This window comes from Fulmarus glacialis, unplaced genomic scaffold (assembly GCF_000690835.1).
Source record: "Fulmarus glacialis isolate BGI_N327 unplaced genomic scaffold, ASM69083v1 scaffold14948, whole genome shotgun sequence".
NCBI classification, from domain to species: domain Eukaryota; kingdom Metazoa; phylum Chordata; class Aves; order Procellariiformes; family Procellariidae; genus Fulmarus; species Fulmarus glacialis.
The window spans coordinates 1-17916 of record NW_009229039.1 but is presented as its reverse complement, the minus strand read 5'-3'; the positions used below and the strand labels follow the sequence as shown (position 1 = coordinate 17916).

General features: G+C 38.9%; 1 protein-coding gene across 2 annotated transcripts in view; it reads right to left on the bottom strand.

Moving 5' to 3' along the window:
• Positions 1-17052, bottom strand: part of CSNK1A1 (casein kinase 1, alpha 1) — a 26485-nt gene extending 9433 nt beyond the window's left edge. Inside the window, exons 1-4 of one of the 2 annotated variants that reach the window (XM_009583711.1) lie at positions 16949-17049; positions 5302-5428; positions 3424-3522; positions 913-996 (exon numbers count right to left, since the gene is read on the bottom strand). In XM_009583711.1, the coding sequence (XP_009582006.1) occupies positions 913-996; positions 3424-3522; positions 5302-5391 (273 nt within the window). In that variant the 5' untranslated portion in view covers positions 5392-5428; positions 16949-17049. Of the gene's footprint in view, positions 1-912; positions 997-3423; positions 3523-5301; positions 5429-16948 lie in introns of both variants that reach the window. The other variant, XM_009583712.1, reaches the window with a different exon arrangement.
• Between the last annotated feature and the right edge of the window lie 864 nt (positions 17053-17916).

The window sequence follows — 17916 nt, the reverse complement described above, 5'->3', positions numbered from 1 at the left end:
GCAGGAAACTGGAGAATTAGGGCAAGATTTTTGCCAAGAGCAACTAGAGAAGGAGATCAAAGTCTCTGCCTCAACTGATAAGAAAGTTTCCGAAGGAGACAACAGAAGCCTGTCAGCTTACGTACAGCAGCTAGCTGCCTGGGATTTAACACATGAAGACTATCATTGTGGAAAGCTATGGACTGATTCTATGGCCAAACTCCTGAGCTATGATTCATATTGAGCAATTTCCAGCTGTCCTGCTATGAACTGGCATATGTCTTCATTTCTCTCCAATTCATATTCTCTTAAAGAGAGTACTACAAGAGTTTTACATTTAACACTACAAGATAAGCTCACACTTCTCCAAGACACAGCTTGTTAGAGTAATTTCATTTTACAAGCACAATGGATGAAAATATGAAGAGTCCTCATCACACATTTGGAAAGATTTTGAATAAAAACTGCAAGGGAAGGAGTCTGGCTGAGGCGACAACAGAACTTCTCCACGTGCATTCAAAGACACTGCAGGAATCCTACAGGAAGGCAAGCAGACAGCCCTACACAGAAGCCCTGCTATTTCACTAGGGTGGCATGTCTAACCTTCAACACATTCAATAGATTGCCTTTGAGTTTTAAAGGACAAAAATAAAACCTGCTTCCGCATCTGAAACCAAGCACGTATATTTAGTCCTTTTTAATATCAAGTTTAGAAATAATTCCACAATTTAAACAAGCGCCGCAGGGAAACATCTTAGTAATGTTACATGTTTGCCAAGTATGTCTGAATAATGCCAACATAAGAGGTGCTTTTGCAAGGTCTACATTCTCCAGAAAAAAAAAAAAAGAAGAAAAAAAAACCAAAACCAAAACCAAAACAAAAATAAAGCACATGAATTTGGGGTTGAGGTTGGAATAGGAGACAGTTCAGACCTGGTTTAATCCTGAGAAAGATGGGTCCTGAGAAGTACTAACAGTCATGCTTCTTTTCCTCTTCCCCACTGGAGATTCTAAACACTGAACAAACAATAGAGGGTGGCAGTGCATCAAACAGTATTGCTTACATTGCAACAATGGCCGGCGCAGACAGGCAACACCGAGGCGTTCGAGAAAGAACAGGGTAGCCAAATGCCATCCTTCTTCCACCAAGCACTGTAGTTTTCAAAAAACTATGTATATTCGTATTTTATTTTTAATTTTTTTTTTTCCAAGGAGAAAATTTGAAAGATATGACAAGGTAAATTTCATCTGTGAGCCACTCCAAAATGGCACTGCCTTGACCAGGGATAGCAATGGTGACATTTGGCTCTATTAAAAAAGGAAATTGAAGTTTTGCTTACAAAAGCATCCTTTGGTTCCACAAACTGCCCTTCCCCCAAAAGACATTTAGAAAAAGTAAATCTTCAGTAAGGAAGAGGTAGAAGGCATTTAGTCACCTTAAAGTTTACTTTCATAAGCATGCAGGGCTTATTTCTAGCAGAGCTGAAAATTCATCTTTTAAGGTGGGAGCAAAATTTCTCCCAATCACCAAATTAAAATTTGAAAAAAATCAATTTAATTTTTTTAAAAAATATAACTGACAGGAAGCTACTGGAACAAGATTACCATGCTATTCTAGTTTTGTGGCTGATTTTCTTTAAACTGTGCATAGTCATCTCTCAAAAAATCCCGAACTACACTTAGTTACAAAAAGAAACAAAGTAAATACTGTATGGTGGCAAGTGTTCCCTAGATAAAGCACTTGGTTCTGAACTGAAGTAACCCATTCCTCCTTTTGCTCCTATAAACCTATCAATTTGCACTTCTGACAAGAACTACCTCCCTAATCTCTAACACCCTGCAACAGTAACGAAGCCCACACCCACAGTGTTTACCACCATATCATTGCTGGCTCCCTAACTAGTCTACTAATGGGGGGGGAAAGAAAAAAAATAATCATGGTTTACAGGCAATTTTAGTTTTCATTTCAACTTATGCAAATCTAATGTCTTCCTCCACTAAAGTAAGCACAGCAGCAATTTCTAGGCCATTAATCCACATCAAGATGAAACAGAGTGCAGCAATGCCAACCTAGCATGACTGTGCAAAAGTATAGAAAAATGGCCCAAAAAGAACAATTGGAAATCAGAAACTAAAACTAGGAAAAAAAAAAAAATTAAAGTTTTCAAGTTATACTCTAAGTCATGCCAGAAAATTAAGGAGCCTAACTGCTCGACACAGCAAAGAAAAATAGAGCTCTACAGAGTGAAAGTATGAAACTTGGGAACAAGCAAAGTTTAACAGCAACAGGATTACATAAAAACTGCCTTTCAGCTGGACTTACAAGTTTTTCCAACAATGGTTGTATCTAAACATTCAGTGCACTGCACCTCTTCAGACAAGAGCTGTTATCTCATGTTAATCAAGCTTTCCCCTTCTAAGGTTCATGGCCCTGAAGTTGGCATTCATACAGGCAAACAAAGGTAAACATTTTAAATACTGGTAGTGCCTAAAGAGATGAGACATTCTCGGGTGGCATATAGAGAAGATAAGTGGGAATCTTGCTTCCAATAAACAGCTTGATCACATACATTTGTCCTGAAGTTAATTTCTATTAAGTAGCATGCTTAATGCATTGCCAATGCTGCCTGTCTGCCCGAGCTCGACATACAAATTGCAGGATTAAGCATATTTCACTCAAGAGAACTAAAAATAAAATAAAAAAGTTTTCTTCTATGTAAGATTTTCAACAGGAAACATGCACTTCTGACTACATTTACCCATCCAAACAAATGCAACAACCTCAGCCCGCCCCCCCAGCCCTGCTTTTTTTTCCCCACACAGTAAATTGAGAGCAGTTTTTTGTTGTACAACATATTCAGGTATTCTACAACTTAACAGTTTTCCATCAACATATTTGCATAATTTCATTTATTTATAGAGGCAATTGATCCACATTTTGGCTATTAGTCGTGTCCACAACTCTGATGAGTTCTCTTTACCAGTCTGTCACCGCAAGATTTAATGCCCTGATGACTGGTAGGTCAGGAACTCCCATGTTGGCACAAATTCTTTTCATCCCAGGAAGTCAACCCCAAAGCCAAAGATAAGATTTGATTTTATTATTGAGGAAAAAATGCTATTACAACAGTCATCACGATAATGAAAAACTCCATCACTGAGAAAAATAGCTAAGTATTCTCTAGGGTTAGTTTATAATCTTGTTGCAAGCCTAGAAATCATCTTGCAATAAAGTGCATCTCACAGGGTCGGTCAGAGACCCACATGTGTATGCCACTGCATTTAGAAGTGGACACTGAGAAATCCAAGTTCTCACATCAAAGAACCATGGCTTAGCATCCAAAACATCAGTTTTAGCAATGAGTTTTAAAAAGGTTGTGCAGCTTGAATCAAGTAACATAGCCATTCCCTTTGGATCTTTTAGACAAAGAGCATTAGACTAACCTTATTACAGTGACGCCCAATACCCATTAGGAAGTTATCTGGTTTAATGTCTCTGTGTATAAAATTCTTTGTGTGCACATATTCAATTCTACTGATCATCTGTAAAAAAACAGCAACAATAAAACAGGTAAGATTTCAACGAGAGCAATACAATTCACTTAAACCTTCAATGAAAGCATGAATTTCTAGTGTTATCTTCCTCTGCAACTTTACATATTTGCTTAATGAAAACCAAGTCTTTTTTTTATGCTGTTCAAATAAATTTTTCTTTTTTGTATGTTAAAATTCCATAATCTTGGTCAGGAAATGGCAGATTAAATACCTGAAACTATTTTCCAGACATTCAAGTTCATGTTTTAACTATAGTGTCCCGCTAAAGAGTAATGTGTTTTTCTTACTTCGCTCAAAGGTTTTCTATACCTACAAGACAATTTTTAAAGCTCATTCCCTCCCCCTGTCCCAGTTATTCATTCATCTGGTTATTCATTCATCATCAAGCATCACTCTTCCAGGTAACAGTTTTCACGGAGCAAGTAACAACTTGATTGTGGCCCATACTGTCATATCTAGGCTACCGTGATCCAGGAATAACAGCAAAGAAGACGCAGAGAAACTCTGGCACATCTGTATCACCATATACAGTCGTGCGATTTCCTGTGCATGAGATCACAGCACATGCATTTATGCGGTACAGCTTTCCAGCTACTAAAACGCTCTTCATGCAGTCTTTAGTGAGTTGAATTGTTACAACATCACAGCCTTGACAGCTGTTCTACTGGACTATGCCGTAAAAGCCAGTTCTGTGCACTGATATCATACACCTCGTCTATGTTTCCCAGATGAAAACTAATTAGTGTTTATCATCCAAAGGAATACTGCACAAAAACCATACAGATTCCCTGGAGATGCTGTAACACCCAGACTCCAGCTAACTGAGCAGGCAAATGGCTTTCTAAAGCAAGCATACCACTCACTCACAGCAGCTGAGAATAGGGACAGCTGACCTTGTCTCCATACAAATGCAATGAGCTTCCTTGGCCAAGAGCCTGGGATTCTGCGAGCATCTGGCTAAGTGACAACTTGGTACTAACATCAATTACATAGTATTAGATGAAATTTAAACTACCATTGAAAATTCAACTCAAGAAACCCTTACTGCCTTTCACGTAGCTAAAGACAGCACAATCAAGCTATTTATTAAATAGCAAGAAATAAACATGGCTGGCCATTTCAAATGCTGAACTCATGACCAAGTTAGAAAAAATATCAATTGCTAGAAAAAGACGTAACAGACCTCAGCTTCACAGGTCTTGATTAAGTTTGGGGCAGAGTAGCATCTCCACTAACAGCTTTAAGAAGTGTCTTTAAGCACCACAACCACCAAAACAGTATTTATTAGCTCATGGTCTGGTACCAGAAGTTACAGGAGCTTGTGAGTGCATAGTGACATTCAATAAGAACAGACCCATAGACTTGCACATTGCCCACCTGTCACCACAGCTAGCCAACACATAACAGGTTTCCATTTAATCAGAACCACCATAACGGGAGACTGCTTCAGATCTTCTAACGCCATCCCCGTGGCTGCTATTGGGAGTTAATCCACCCATATTAGTCTTGATACTTTATTAAAGTTGCACTTGTTAGATCTGAGCATCAAGGAGTTGGTATCTGCACTGCCCTCCCACTACAGGCCTACATTCATTTTGTATGCCACAATACAAGGAAGCCACCATTACTTCGTTCCCATACAGGTCACAGTGTTCACTCTGCTGTATGCAACACTGCATAACACATTATTTAACCCACTTAAAAAGAACCACCTTGCACAAAATACTTTAGGGTTTCTAAGTTCCTCTCAGCAAGATTTGTACGTACCTGGTCTGCTAACATAAGTACTGTTTTCATCGTAAACCTGCGAGAACAGAAGTTGAATAGGTCTTCGAGGCTGGGACCAAGAAGATCCATAACTAGAACATTGTAGTCCTTTTCTTGACCATACCACCTGCAACAAAGAAAATTACTCAGCATTAGCAGGAATCCTAATGCAGCCCAGGATACCATTAGCCCTCTTGGCTGCAAGGGCACAGCAGTGAATGGATAAGGCACTGACCAGCTCTTGAAGTTTCCAACAACAGTGGTGCAGACAAGATACACCAAGAATATACCCCATAATAAAAGCATGCAGATAAAAAACCAAATTATTTAAAAAAAAAAAAAGATTCAGCTCAAACACAGTAGTAGCTGGGGCTTAAAGATCTGTATAAACATTTTATTTCCACTTTAGGCAATGACTCCAGGAGACTAATGCATAGTTGTCTGGAAAATAGTTACCACTGATAAAGCCGACAAATTCCATGGTACTCACAGGATCCCAAGCTCAGTCAGGGTAGTAAAGTAAAATGTTTTCAGAACCTCAGAGAAAATATTCTGTATTTGGATTTGTTTCAGGAACTACTGGCCTGTACCTTCCCACTGCCAGGATTCTAGTAGAAACCATGCACTTTGTAATGCATTGTTATAAATTTGATAAAAGTTATATATGAGCTGTAGATCATACTCATTGTTTTACAGGTCAGTCTAGGACCTTTATTCATTCCCTACATGAAGAGGGGATGCAGAAAATAGGCATTTTGAAAGCAGTCATTCAAATTAAATGTCAACAAAACAGTTTTCCTCCAACATGTTAATGATCATACCAATACTGCAAGTACTATTTATCATTATTTTTGCCTTCTAAAAATTCACTAAATGTACTGTGATGTTCAGAAAACCCCACAAACTTAAAAGTGACTCAACCAGGAAAGCATGCTGATGGTATTATTTGATAAAGTCTGTAATTTATGAAAAGGTTAATACTCACACTGCAACCTGACACTGAGCCATGAAACATAAGCATTTTGAAAAGGCCTGCCTAGCTAGACCTTTTTAAGGAGTGATCAGAAGCTAGTTTCAACTGCAAGAGCAAGCAAGAAGAGTATTTTAAAAATGCAATGCAGAGTGGAGAAAGAGTCAAAATGAGACACTGTTCAGAAAAGTTCTTAATCAACTACAAACCAGCTTCAGTTCAAGAATTACTGACTATGCCTATAAATCTACTTCTTGGTTCCTATCAAAGTCACCTATGCAAACGGCTGAGTAGTTTCAACACTGCTCTACAAACAACTCCATAGGTCACAGTTGAAAATGAAACATTATAGTCATCTAGAGTAATCAAAATTGGACCAAGGGACCTGCCTAGTTATTTTGTCACATGAAATTTAGGTTTGTTGTGAAAAAGTCTAAAGAGTAGTGAGCTGAATTGAAGCATTCTAAGGAGTAAATCAAGATCTAGATAAAATATGATTTTCTTCAAGAAATTGAAGTCCAGTTCAGATGCTGAGTGTAATTGTTCCGTACAGGAATGGTTCAGTGCCCAAGAGACTGCAGTATAAGGGAAAAGGATCAAAGATCAGTCTTCAACTGAGCTAAGGAAAATTAGTTACAGCATCACAGAAAAAGTGAAGCTGATGAAAAGGATGCCTACCCTGGGAGCTACATTTTAAAAAGCATTTGGTTCCTCTATAGGGAACTCTCTGCTTAGTAAGTGCAGTAATTCAGGTTGATTGCACAACCTTCATTTGGCCTACTTCTACATATGCACAAGAAAATTTTAATCTCCTGACCATTTTGCGCTGGTGGAAAGCAGAATCAACTCTGCAAGACAAAGAATGTGTCTTAACATTCTTAACATTTCATTTGCATGTTTACCTGCCTGTAATTCCTCACAGAAGACTGCCGCATCTATTCATTTCATTACTGGCAACTGAAACTTCTGCTAGGGTACTGGAGTAACTTGTGCTTTATTTACTTTGCTAACACTGTAAGTAAGTTTTCATTTCCCTTGGAACATTTCCAGGGAAAATGGGATTAAGAAGTAAGGCTACATCATGTCCACTCAAAGTCTAGTAGCTGCTACTACTGGCAGCTCTGAGTAAAAATCTTAGAAGTCTTGGCTCTTCTTAGGAAACCTTGGATATTATGATACACAAGAGCTTGGCAAGTACTCCTTACTCCCATATTTGCATAAGCAATGTAAGATGGCATATAAGCACACATTTTGGTGAGCACAAATTCAGAGCACTTTGGCATGCAAGTTTTAACACTGCTGGGCTAAAATGCAAAACAATATGGCAACAAACTGAGCACAACCCTAAAAAAAACCCTAGTGTCTCAAAAAGAAATCTTCAGAAGTTCTAATACTGCATCAGCAATGAAACTTGGGGTGAACTAATACGAAGGAATGATCCATACAAAGCCCTGGACAACTATTAGATGACACTAGCATCTCAGAACACAAGCGTCCCACATGTCTGTTAGAGCTCCATGGACTTTTTTTTAAGCACGCTTGGAAGTACTCTCTCTCATACTAAATTTGAGGAAGCAACAGCAGCAACACATTAAGTAGGGAGAGTTTTAGAGGGGAGTGGAAAGTGGGAGCAAGAGATTTAACTGCTTGACAGTTCACTTCGTGTGGGTAATGACTCTGCATATAGTTACGTACAACGTATTATTTCAAAAACAAAAGCTAAATTACTCAACTAGGAAAACTCATTATTTCTCCAATTCATTCCCACAGTGCTGTATGTCCCATTAGAACATATTTCCTAAATAAGAGATTTTTGATTCTGTAGCACAGGTCCATTTATACCTACTTATGCCAAAAATCCACACAAAGTACGGATTATTATCAGCTTTCCTGAAGAACAGCAGTAGATCTTATGGAAGACTACACAAAACATTAATAGGACAATATTATTATGAAGAGACAAGATCTACCCTTGAACTGGCAGCGTGACACTGTAACATCTGATACAGCTGTTAAGAACCTAGTCCATATTCAAGCTGTAAGGCGTGCCCAAGCTCACACATGCATGAACATAAGCGTCACTTTCCCCTGCCTCATCTGTTTAAAGCTACAGATCAAATTACTACAGATCAGTTAGAATACAGTAAATACCCGTTATGAAGCTTTCCGTCAAAGCATGTTTAAAGATTGAACACAGTGACCTTACTTTGACTTCAGTGACTTGTCTAATTTGAAAGACCAAGACTCACCACGTCAACAAGTTTCCGAATCATGTGGTTTAGCAGCCTGATATATTGCCCCAGTACACGCACACAGCTGAAATGTTGTAACATCTTGAATTTCAGTATTTGTAGCTCTATGCTGAACAACTAAGTCACATGACACAGTAGTTTGAAAGTATTCCGTTTCCAAATCCCATACAGTAAAGCAGGTATGATGCCAGATCACATGAAAAGTGAATATTTACTTGAACTCATGTGGGGTGTTTTTTTAATTCCCTTGACTAACCTTGAGACAAGCAAGTGAAGTACTGATGCAGATCTAGCACTTAGTAGCAAATACTGTAGTCAGGTCTATGCAAACTTAAAATCCTTTTCTGTTTTCAGAGCTGCATCTTTCAAAAATTTGTATGATGCCTATTTCAGCAACCATGTATTTCCTAAGCAATGTCAATGACAAAAGAAATGTTTGAGAAAATGTTTGTTAATAGCTTGATTTGTTTGTTGTTTTTTTTTTTAAACTAAGAAAACATTTTGTTTTGTTATTATAATATTCTCTTCACATCTAGTGTATCTTCCTTTGAAAGGGTCAAGTTGAGGTAGGTCAACTAGCAAAGAGAGGTGGGCAAAGGGCTAACAGAATTCAGATACAGGCCATGAAATTATAGGCCCAGTTTCAGACTACTGTACCACTTATACAATATTACATTGGTACTTGTAATTACAACAACAAGGTAACAAAACCAGCACAATTATCAAAGCTGTCCGTGCTGGTCACGTGATGAATATAAGAAAAGGATTCAAAGATTCACATGAAAAAAATCCCAAATTCACATCAAGATGAACTAAATTACTGAGTGACTGTACAGCTCTTAATCACTGGTAAACAAACCCCAAATCCCATGCATTCTGAAACCATGAAGGCAGTATAGGCATTGTCACCATTAGCATAATGGCACGTCATTTTGTCTACAGCTTATTATATACAAAACCAGAATATCAGCTCAGTATCACAAGAAAGTGTTCCTACTACCAGAGCAACTGTAACAGGACAATTTTGTTCCAGCTTAATAAAAGCTCTCCTCACTCAACACCTGCTTTGCCAGGTAACCTATCTCCACTAAAGGCTTCTGTCAATTCGATCACTGACTATTCCAGTGGAGGCTGTGGCAACCTGGAGTTACAGGCAGAACGGCAGAAGGTCATGCTTTTGTGAGACAAAAAAGTATCTCCTTGTGCCCCACTGCAAGGAAGTACAACGCTTCTGTGACAAGATAAACTCAAACCTTTAGACTTGCAGAAACCTTTAGAGTCACATAAAAAAAAGTCGACTCGGACTTCGACATTAACAAACTTTTGCCACTTTCATAACTCGTAGTATGTGACCCTATATGATTACTCTGTGTAGTCCTATGCAATTAGTTTCCCAGCACATGGGCTTTCAAACACCAAGTGGAAGAGTTCACATAACAAAAATGGAGATTGTCAGAAGAACTAAGGTGGATTAAAAAAAGTTATTAAAACAAAAAGCGTATGGTGAACAAGCAAGCTGGAAAGAACTTACTACTAGAATTACCTGAGATCACCTTAGTAAGTTTGACAAGTCAGCAGGCACATGAGTGTGAATATGTAAGTCTGGAAGGCCTCATGAACACAAAGGATTCAGACATACTACAGAAAACCAAATGACACTGAACTGCTGAACACTCTGGAACTGTATTCCATTTCTGCAAGCACTAAGTCATTTATACAAAAGTCTCTGAACTAGGCATTAGTCAGATGATGTGACTAAAGAGAAAACACAGACCTCCCTATAATCATATAGCTCTAATATCAGGCATCACTGAAAAATGGTAAGTAATCCTAACCAGTAGAAGTACAGTATTCTACACAGGAACTGTGAAGCAATCGGTATCAATGGTTAAGGCACTGACGTGCAAGGCCTGTCACCAACGCTCAGGAAAGGAAATCCAAATCAGAACAGGGACAGAAAAGAGAATTCAACGAAGATGGGAAGTTGGTGACCTCTGTAATCATGTATTCAAACAGCTCAGCAAGGCAGCTATGGCGTTATACAATTATTCGTTATAGATACAGGAGGACTGTAATAGGGAGAAGGTTATTAACAAAAAAAAAATCATGGAAGAAATAAATAGGAGCTGACTGCCTATGGGTACAAGCATTTATCTTTAGGCACAGAAGCTCTCTCTCTCCATCCGACAACAGAATCATGAGCACTGCCCTGCTAGCCTAGAAAGTTTTAACATTGCACCTGACTGATTCACAAAACAATAGCATGTTGTCCAAAACAGGTGCTGGATTTGGACCAAAGTGCTCCCTTCTGGTCCCATGTTCTAGACTTCTCAGGACAGACATATCCTGACAAATAATGATGTTTCAGACAAATTGGGAAGTATATTCTGCCTATAAAAATATACTAATTTGAGTCTTAACAGATACTGAAGCAAGACATACAAGAAAGGTAATCTATCATCATAAGAGTCATGTCTAAATTGACACGTATTTTCTATTTCTAGTTTAATCTCCCCTGAAGCTGGAAAAGCACTTCTTAACTGTTAGCTAGCTAGGAGTAATACAAATTAACTTAACATAATATGGCATGACTGAGATACTGAAGTGGAATATTTAGCAGATGTCATCTAACGTTAGTCGCCATGGTGAGTATGAATTAGGCCACCCAAGTACTAAATAAAGAAATAGCAATGAACACCCTACACTATGAAGTTAGATAGATTCTATAAATAAAATTCTTTATCATTTTTGTACAGTTACGAGAGAAATATGAATACGTGAAGTATGCCAGTGCAACTCATCTCCTAAGCAATAAGGTCATTTCATCTAGGCAGATGAAGTTAACTTGCTGTTTTGCTAGCTGTTTAATGAGGTACATTAACACCTGGTAGGAAGTTAGGAGAACTTAAGTCAAATTTCTTCCATAAAAGTCAGAAGGTTCAGTTCAGTTGAGAAGGTAAGCCACTAATCCACAGTAGGTACAGGAAACATTGCTGAGGAAAAGTGTGTTTCATTAGTATCTCTGCTGATCACCTGTTCCAAACAAGAGTAACACTGAACTGAAACTACATACTTCTGCAGCTGTTTCTGCAAAAGCTGATCTAAGGCAAGGAGAAAAAAGAAAAAACAAAATCAAAAAAGGACAGTTTCATTTGTTTTCAAACTGTAGTCTCTCTTGGATGCTTCTAGGGAGTCCATGAAGACCAATTAAGACAGAAGTTTAGATTGTTATAAAACATGAAATAGATTTTGTTTAAAGACATCCATTCTCTCAATCAAAAAATTTTAGGTATTAATTTAAAAGACCAGCTTTCAATTTTACTTTGAGCTACCAGAAGAGGCTTCCTCTTATCTACTAGAGTGGTTCTGCCCTTCTAGTATGCAGCCTTAAGTAATAACAGAAGGTTAATCAATAGAAGGCTCTATTGCTAGAACCTTCCTCCTCATTACTTGCAGACCTAGATGAAAGTATCAGTCTTACCAATGAAAAGAAGATAGAAAACTTTTCAGACTTTATCTGACTACTAGTTTTGGGTTTGGTTTGTTGTTGTTGGGGGGAAGCGTTGGGGGGGTTTTTTGTTTGTGGGTTTGGTGGGTATTTTTCTGGTGGTGGTTTTGTTTTGGGGGGGGGTGGTTTGTTTGGGGTTTTTTTAATGCTGTAGGAAGTTACTGGGAAAACAGTTTAAAATGAAGGTGTTTGAGAGGTGTATTTACAGATTTTTAAGCACTGCTTAAAGAGATCAAAATTTGAAGTGTTCCAAGGAAAAATCCATTGTGAGAACAACCCCAAGATTACCAAACTTCACCACATTTTTCCATTACATGTATTACTTAGTGAACACGAATTTGGGCAGAATCTGTTATTAATAGATTATCCAACAACATGGCAGTAAGCAACCAGAAGAACAAAAATTGTAGATGCTTTTATGGATTTTTTTTTTTTTTACCAGAAACTTTACAATATGCTTCACTATTTAGAAGATCACGTAGCAATACATGGGTGGCAGTACTGAATTTCTCAACATCAAAATATTTTGCAAGAACTTACTGCATTGAAAAGTTCAGAAATGTAAGGATTTGGTTGTTCAGTTTGCAAGAGAATGTTGCAAAAAAAAAAGCATTAAGTCAGTAGCTTTTGGTTTTTAAAATTACAAATGACTAAACTTAAATATCACCTTGATTAGCCTCACAGGCTGTACAGTATATCTCTTCAGCCTTGTTGAAGAGTACATGCAGTATCTGTTTCACATTCACTAGGCCCTCTTCCTGCTCTTAAGTGCAATGCTTCTAATGCATCACCAATAGCCACAGCTGGTTCCAGCATAGCTGTTTTCCATTTGAAGCTGATAATGAAAACAAGTTATCCCATGATATTCTCAGGAGAAAAATTTGAAGCCCACTTTTCTTTCAAAGTATGTCTGAAAGAGTACCCAAAGGTAATCTTCGTAAAGGATACGAACAATAGTTGATAAACACCATAAATGGCAAAAATCAGGAGTGCCTGTCACAGATAATTCGAACAATTGCTTTTGTCAAGAGTGCTTTAACAGCATTACACTATGAACAAAACCACATACAGAATCACCAAAAACACTCTGCTGCATTCCTCCAAGCCAGAACCAAGAACTCGGGAATAAAAGGTAGATAGTCCAAACTAATAGGATCAGTGCCCAGTTAACAAGATTACAGCTAAAAATGCTTTGCCACTGAAAAAGAGAAGAAAAAAGAAAAAGACAGCTGATGGCTGAGAATAATGAGAATAAGCCCAGCAGAATACTGCAGACTTTGCATTGTGTCCTAAAGGCAGATCAGATTGTTAGAATGTTAAGCTTGGTTCAAGAGCCTTTTGTGAAAAATGAAGGTAATAATTAACCAAAATTTGTACATCAAGTACAAACCACATCTTAAAAATCTGTAGAGCATTTATACAAGGTTTTGTGTGTCAAGCATTTATGTAGGTTTTTGTGAAACTCTGGAGACAAGTTCAGAAACTTTGCTACTCTTCCAGGAAACAGCAATAAGCAGCGAAGTCAAATATTTGCAAGTCTAAAAGGGTTTAAAATATTAAGAAAATAAAGACATTCCAACCTCAATTTTTGCTATTTTATGTGCAAGCGTATTCTGTTACAGTGGGAGTACCAAGGCCCCTTGTTCACCCTCCACAAGTGAAGGCTCACAGTTGATCCCACAGAAGCAATATTAAAAAACTTTTAACTCCAAAACTGAGGTTTTGCTCATTAGCTTTCTTGTGATCAGCCAGAAAAGCCACCAAATCAACCTTAAAGGCTATAAAAAAAAATTGCTTGGTTCTAGATAATTTAAGTGACACTCCAGACATGCTATCTTATCATTACTAAGTTTGCAATCACATCTAAAGGGCAGAATTCAGTTTTAAGGTGCCCAAAATAAATGAGCAATCCATACCTCACCTATTATTTCAGCTTTGTGAGTCAAAAAACCACAGCAGACCACCTTGGTAAGGCAAAGCCACATAATGCAACTTCTAGTAAGTAATACAGTGGCCAAGATCAACTTAAGTAGATGAAAAATAGAGAGCAAGTCCCTCATTCTTAAATGAGGAATGGAAGATTATGTGCCTCTGTTTCCCAGATGTGTAGCACTGAGATAAAAATGCTGCTAAGCCCAGTTTATGCAGCATAGCAATGGGAAAAGCTTACAATGATTCCTTAATTTTCTATCAAATGCTCTGTTTGTGCTGTTGTTGTTTAAAGGTGTCACATTACAGAAATTTTAACAAATGTATTGAAAGATTTTCCTTCAACTTGATTCATCCTTCTAAATATACTGAGCCAAGAACAGCTTATTCTGAGTTGACAGCATACCATTATAAAACAATGGCAGAACGTGTATTACCAACCACACATGCAAAGTGACCTAAGTACAAAGTCATACATTCTCCCAGCTTAGCTGCTGCCAAAAATGCCATGTCAGAAAAGCTTGAATTGTCTGATACAAACATGCACAGTAATTTCACTTTGGTCTTACTCTTTGTAATCACCTATTCAAAAACATATCCTTGTTAAGCACCTCAGTGATACATCTCATTTGGTAGGCCAAGTCCTCCCCCTTAGATTCAGAGTACCATGGATTCTACCTCTACTAAACACATCACATTTTAAACATTTGTCACAAGAACTGTGCTGGGTACCCTGCTCAGCTTCGTCTTAAAGAAGATAAACATACAAATACTACTTTAGATTTTTTCAAGCATCACCAGATGTCATACAGCAAGAAGACAACAAGTAACAGAAGTCTAGTCAAAGAGCCTGTCAAGCAGCATCTGGTACGTACAAATAGATTTGAAATTAATGCTGCTTCTGAAGACAAAAAAGGTATTTCGAAAAATTTTCTGAAAGACGCTTTTCTAGAAAAATACTACAAAGATTAACACTGCGAGAACCTGAAAGTGAAAAACTTAATTTAAGACTCACTGACATTACCAAATAGATCACACACCTTTAGCACAATGAGTCTATGAACCAATTTAAGTTGAGCGTTGCCTCAGTTGCCCATTCTTACTCAGATTCTTGTAACCTTGTATTATTGGGGGGGTGGGGAGGAAGAGGGAGGAAGTGTGTGTTAAAGAAAGGTTGTAGTTCCCCTGTGGTGGTGAGACTTCTAAACCAGTCACTGGTTATACAGAAAGCAAAGTCAGATACAAGAACATCAAATACAGCAGAAAGAAAACTTAAAGATGACTGCTGTAATTGAAGCTAGAAGCAAGTTTCTCAATATGCAAGATTACTTCCAGTATTTCAGCTTTAAATAAAATGCTCTCACAGGTCATTTTAACCAAATCCAAGAACTTAAACAGCAGCTCACTTCTGTTACATGGAAAAGTTGAAAAAATTGCAACTTAGGCCTCGTTGTAGCAACAAATATTTGTTTACTTTTTCAAAAAAATAGTTTAAGAATGCCTCCTTTTTTCCAGTTTTGCGATGCAACACCTGATACCTGCTTGCTTTGGCTGTTTTCCCAGTTATCCCTGGTTTAGCACATAACTATATTGCGATAGCTTTCCAAAATGCAATTTCTATTCTTTCAGTTGCGAAATAAAGGCACCGATTTGAAGACGAGAAGTAAATTGTAGTCTAAAATAAAGACTAAATCTGTTTTCACATGAGCAACTCTGTTTAAGCTGCAAGTATTCTGCTTATTCCTGCAAAAGGCTATAGTGAATGAGGACAGATGGCCAAGACAACACTGTCTCCTCCACTATATAGCTCCAGCTTACATTCAGGACTACAGCCAGTTGTGTTTGGGGGGGAGGGGGAGGAGAGGAGCTATTAACCTCAGAAATGCAGACTTGTTTTAGGTTTTGTTAGAATTAATACATGATATACAACATGTCATCATTATGACTTTACAGACCACTATTGATATAGGTGCACATACAACAAAGTCAGGGAAGGGTTAACAGATTAAATGGAATCCACAGTTTGACCCAATATCTAAACTGAAATCGCTTCTGCAGCTCAAGCAACAAAATTCCTTTATGCCATAGGGCAAACATAAGAAATACTAACTTTAAAAACAATTATTAACAAAGTTTAAAAAAAGAACAGCTTCTTGTACAAAGTCTTTCTGGAGAAAACTGAAGTTTCATTTAATCTATTCTGATGCATAGATTGAGTACTTGGGAACTAACCCACTATACCTCAATAATCTCGAGAGAAATAACTCCTCCTAGAGCCTGCTGCACCAGTGATTTTCTTCCAGATCAGGAAATTGGTAAACACGATTGAAAGTTTCAGACAGAATATGAAACAAGGAAGCCGCATAACTAGGAATCGGGAGGGATTAATCTTGGCACTTTAACTGTACGGAAATCCTAGTGACGCATCTGTTGCGGGTAACAGAAAGGGGCTGCCATTTCATTCCTGGTTGAGGTTCTCTGCAGTCTCAAGCCTTGCAGCACATAACTATGAAAGGAAAAGATACATGCCTGAGCACGTCCCTTGTCCCAACACGAGAAGGGGGAGGGTTAATCACGTCCATCCGCCATTTTCTGAGCGGAGGAGGAAGACATGTTGGAACAAAAAAAAAAAAAAGAAAGAAAGCAACAAAAGAAAGCAGCCATTTCCATTACCAGCTCCAAACTCTCCACCTCATCAAGAACATTAGCTCTCACCGAAACAATCTCACACTTTGTTCTAATCACAACAAGAATTTCTTACAGCTCAGGAACTGCTGAAGATCTCACTTTCAAAGCACAGTACGTACGGATAAGAAAAGACAGCAGGCCGGTGGGGAGGATACCCAACTAGTTGTAGAGCTTGGAATGGAGCATTTTTCCCCCAACAGCCCAATCCCTCCCAGATGAATCTCTTTTTAATGGTGGTGTCCCGCCTCACAGTAACATCAAAGAAAAGTCATTGTACTGGCATACATGAACGATTCCTACCGTATATGTGGGATGCCAACTCCTCCCTGCAGAATCTTGTATAGTTTGCTTTCATACAGCAGCTGGGGATGTCTAGCCTTCTGAGACTCCAACTTTACAGCAACTTCCTACAGTGAGAGGGAACAAGGAGTCAGAGCAGAGCGTCCACCAAGCACAGCCTTGCTACTGAGGTTTAAGGGGCACAGAACTTCAATATCCCCCACACACCCCTGCTGCAAATGCTTTGAGGTGTAATTTTTTTTTTTAAAGTCTCGGTGCTCAACGTCCTGCATTTTGTTGCATCTTCAAATAAAATCCGTATTGTGATGATTTGTACATAAATATCCATCCCAGGTCATGAAATTGAGCTGGAGATATAAAGTCTTCAGATCCATATAAGTGAGGAAGAACATACGTGGGCGTTTCTTCTTTACAGCTCAGAGCCGTGAGGGGGAGGAGGAAAAAAAAAACCCAGAAAAAAAGAGCTGAAGAAACAGGGGATCTTCTTTGTTTCTATTACTGTTGATGAAAATGAGATAAAGTGTTCCCCAGCTGAGAGAGAGTGGGTTAGATGATTGGCAGGAGAGGGACGACTTTAGCTGCTCATAAAAGACAAAGTATGTTTTCCCACAATGGTGGTCTCCTCTCCCTACCACTCACAAGCAAGCTATGCAGCTGCTGGGTGGGGGAGACCACGACCGCACGGCTCTGCTGTCGGAAGGGGCAGTGCGACCCCCCCGGCGATGAAGACCCTCAGGCGGGGGAAGCCCCTCGACCCCGGGGTACGCACCTTCACTCCCCCACCCCACGGAGGGCGGTCCCTAGCGAGACGGGGCGGCCCGGTGCCTCGCAGCCAGCGATACCGGGGGCAAGGGGGGCAAAACCAGGCTTCAAGTCGGCCTCGGGAAGGTTATCGCTGGTCTCCGGTTCCCCCCGAGGTGCGGAAGGGACCGCGCCGACAGGCCCAAGGAGGTGAGGGAGTGCGAGCC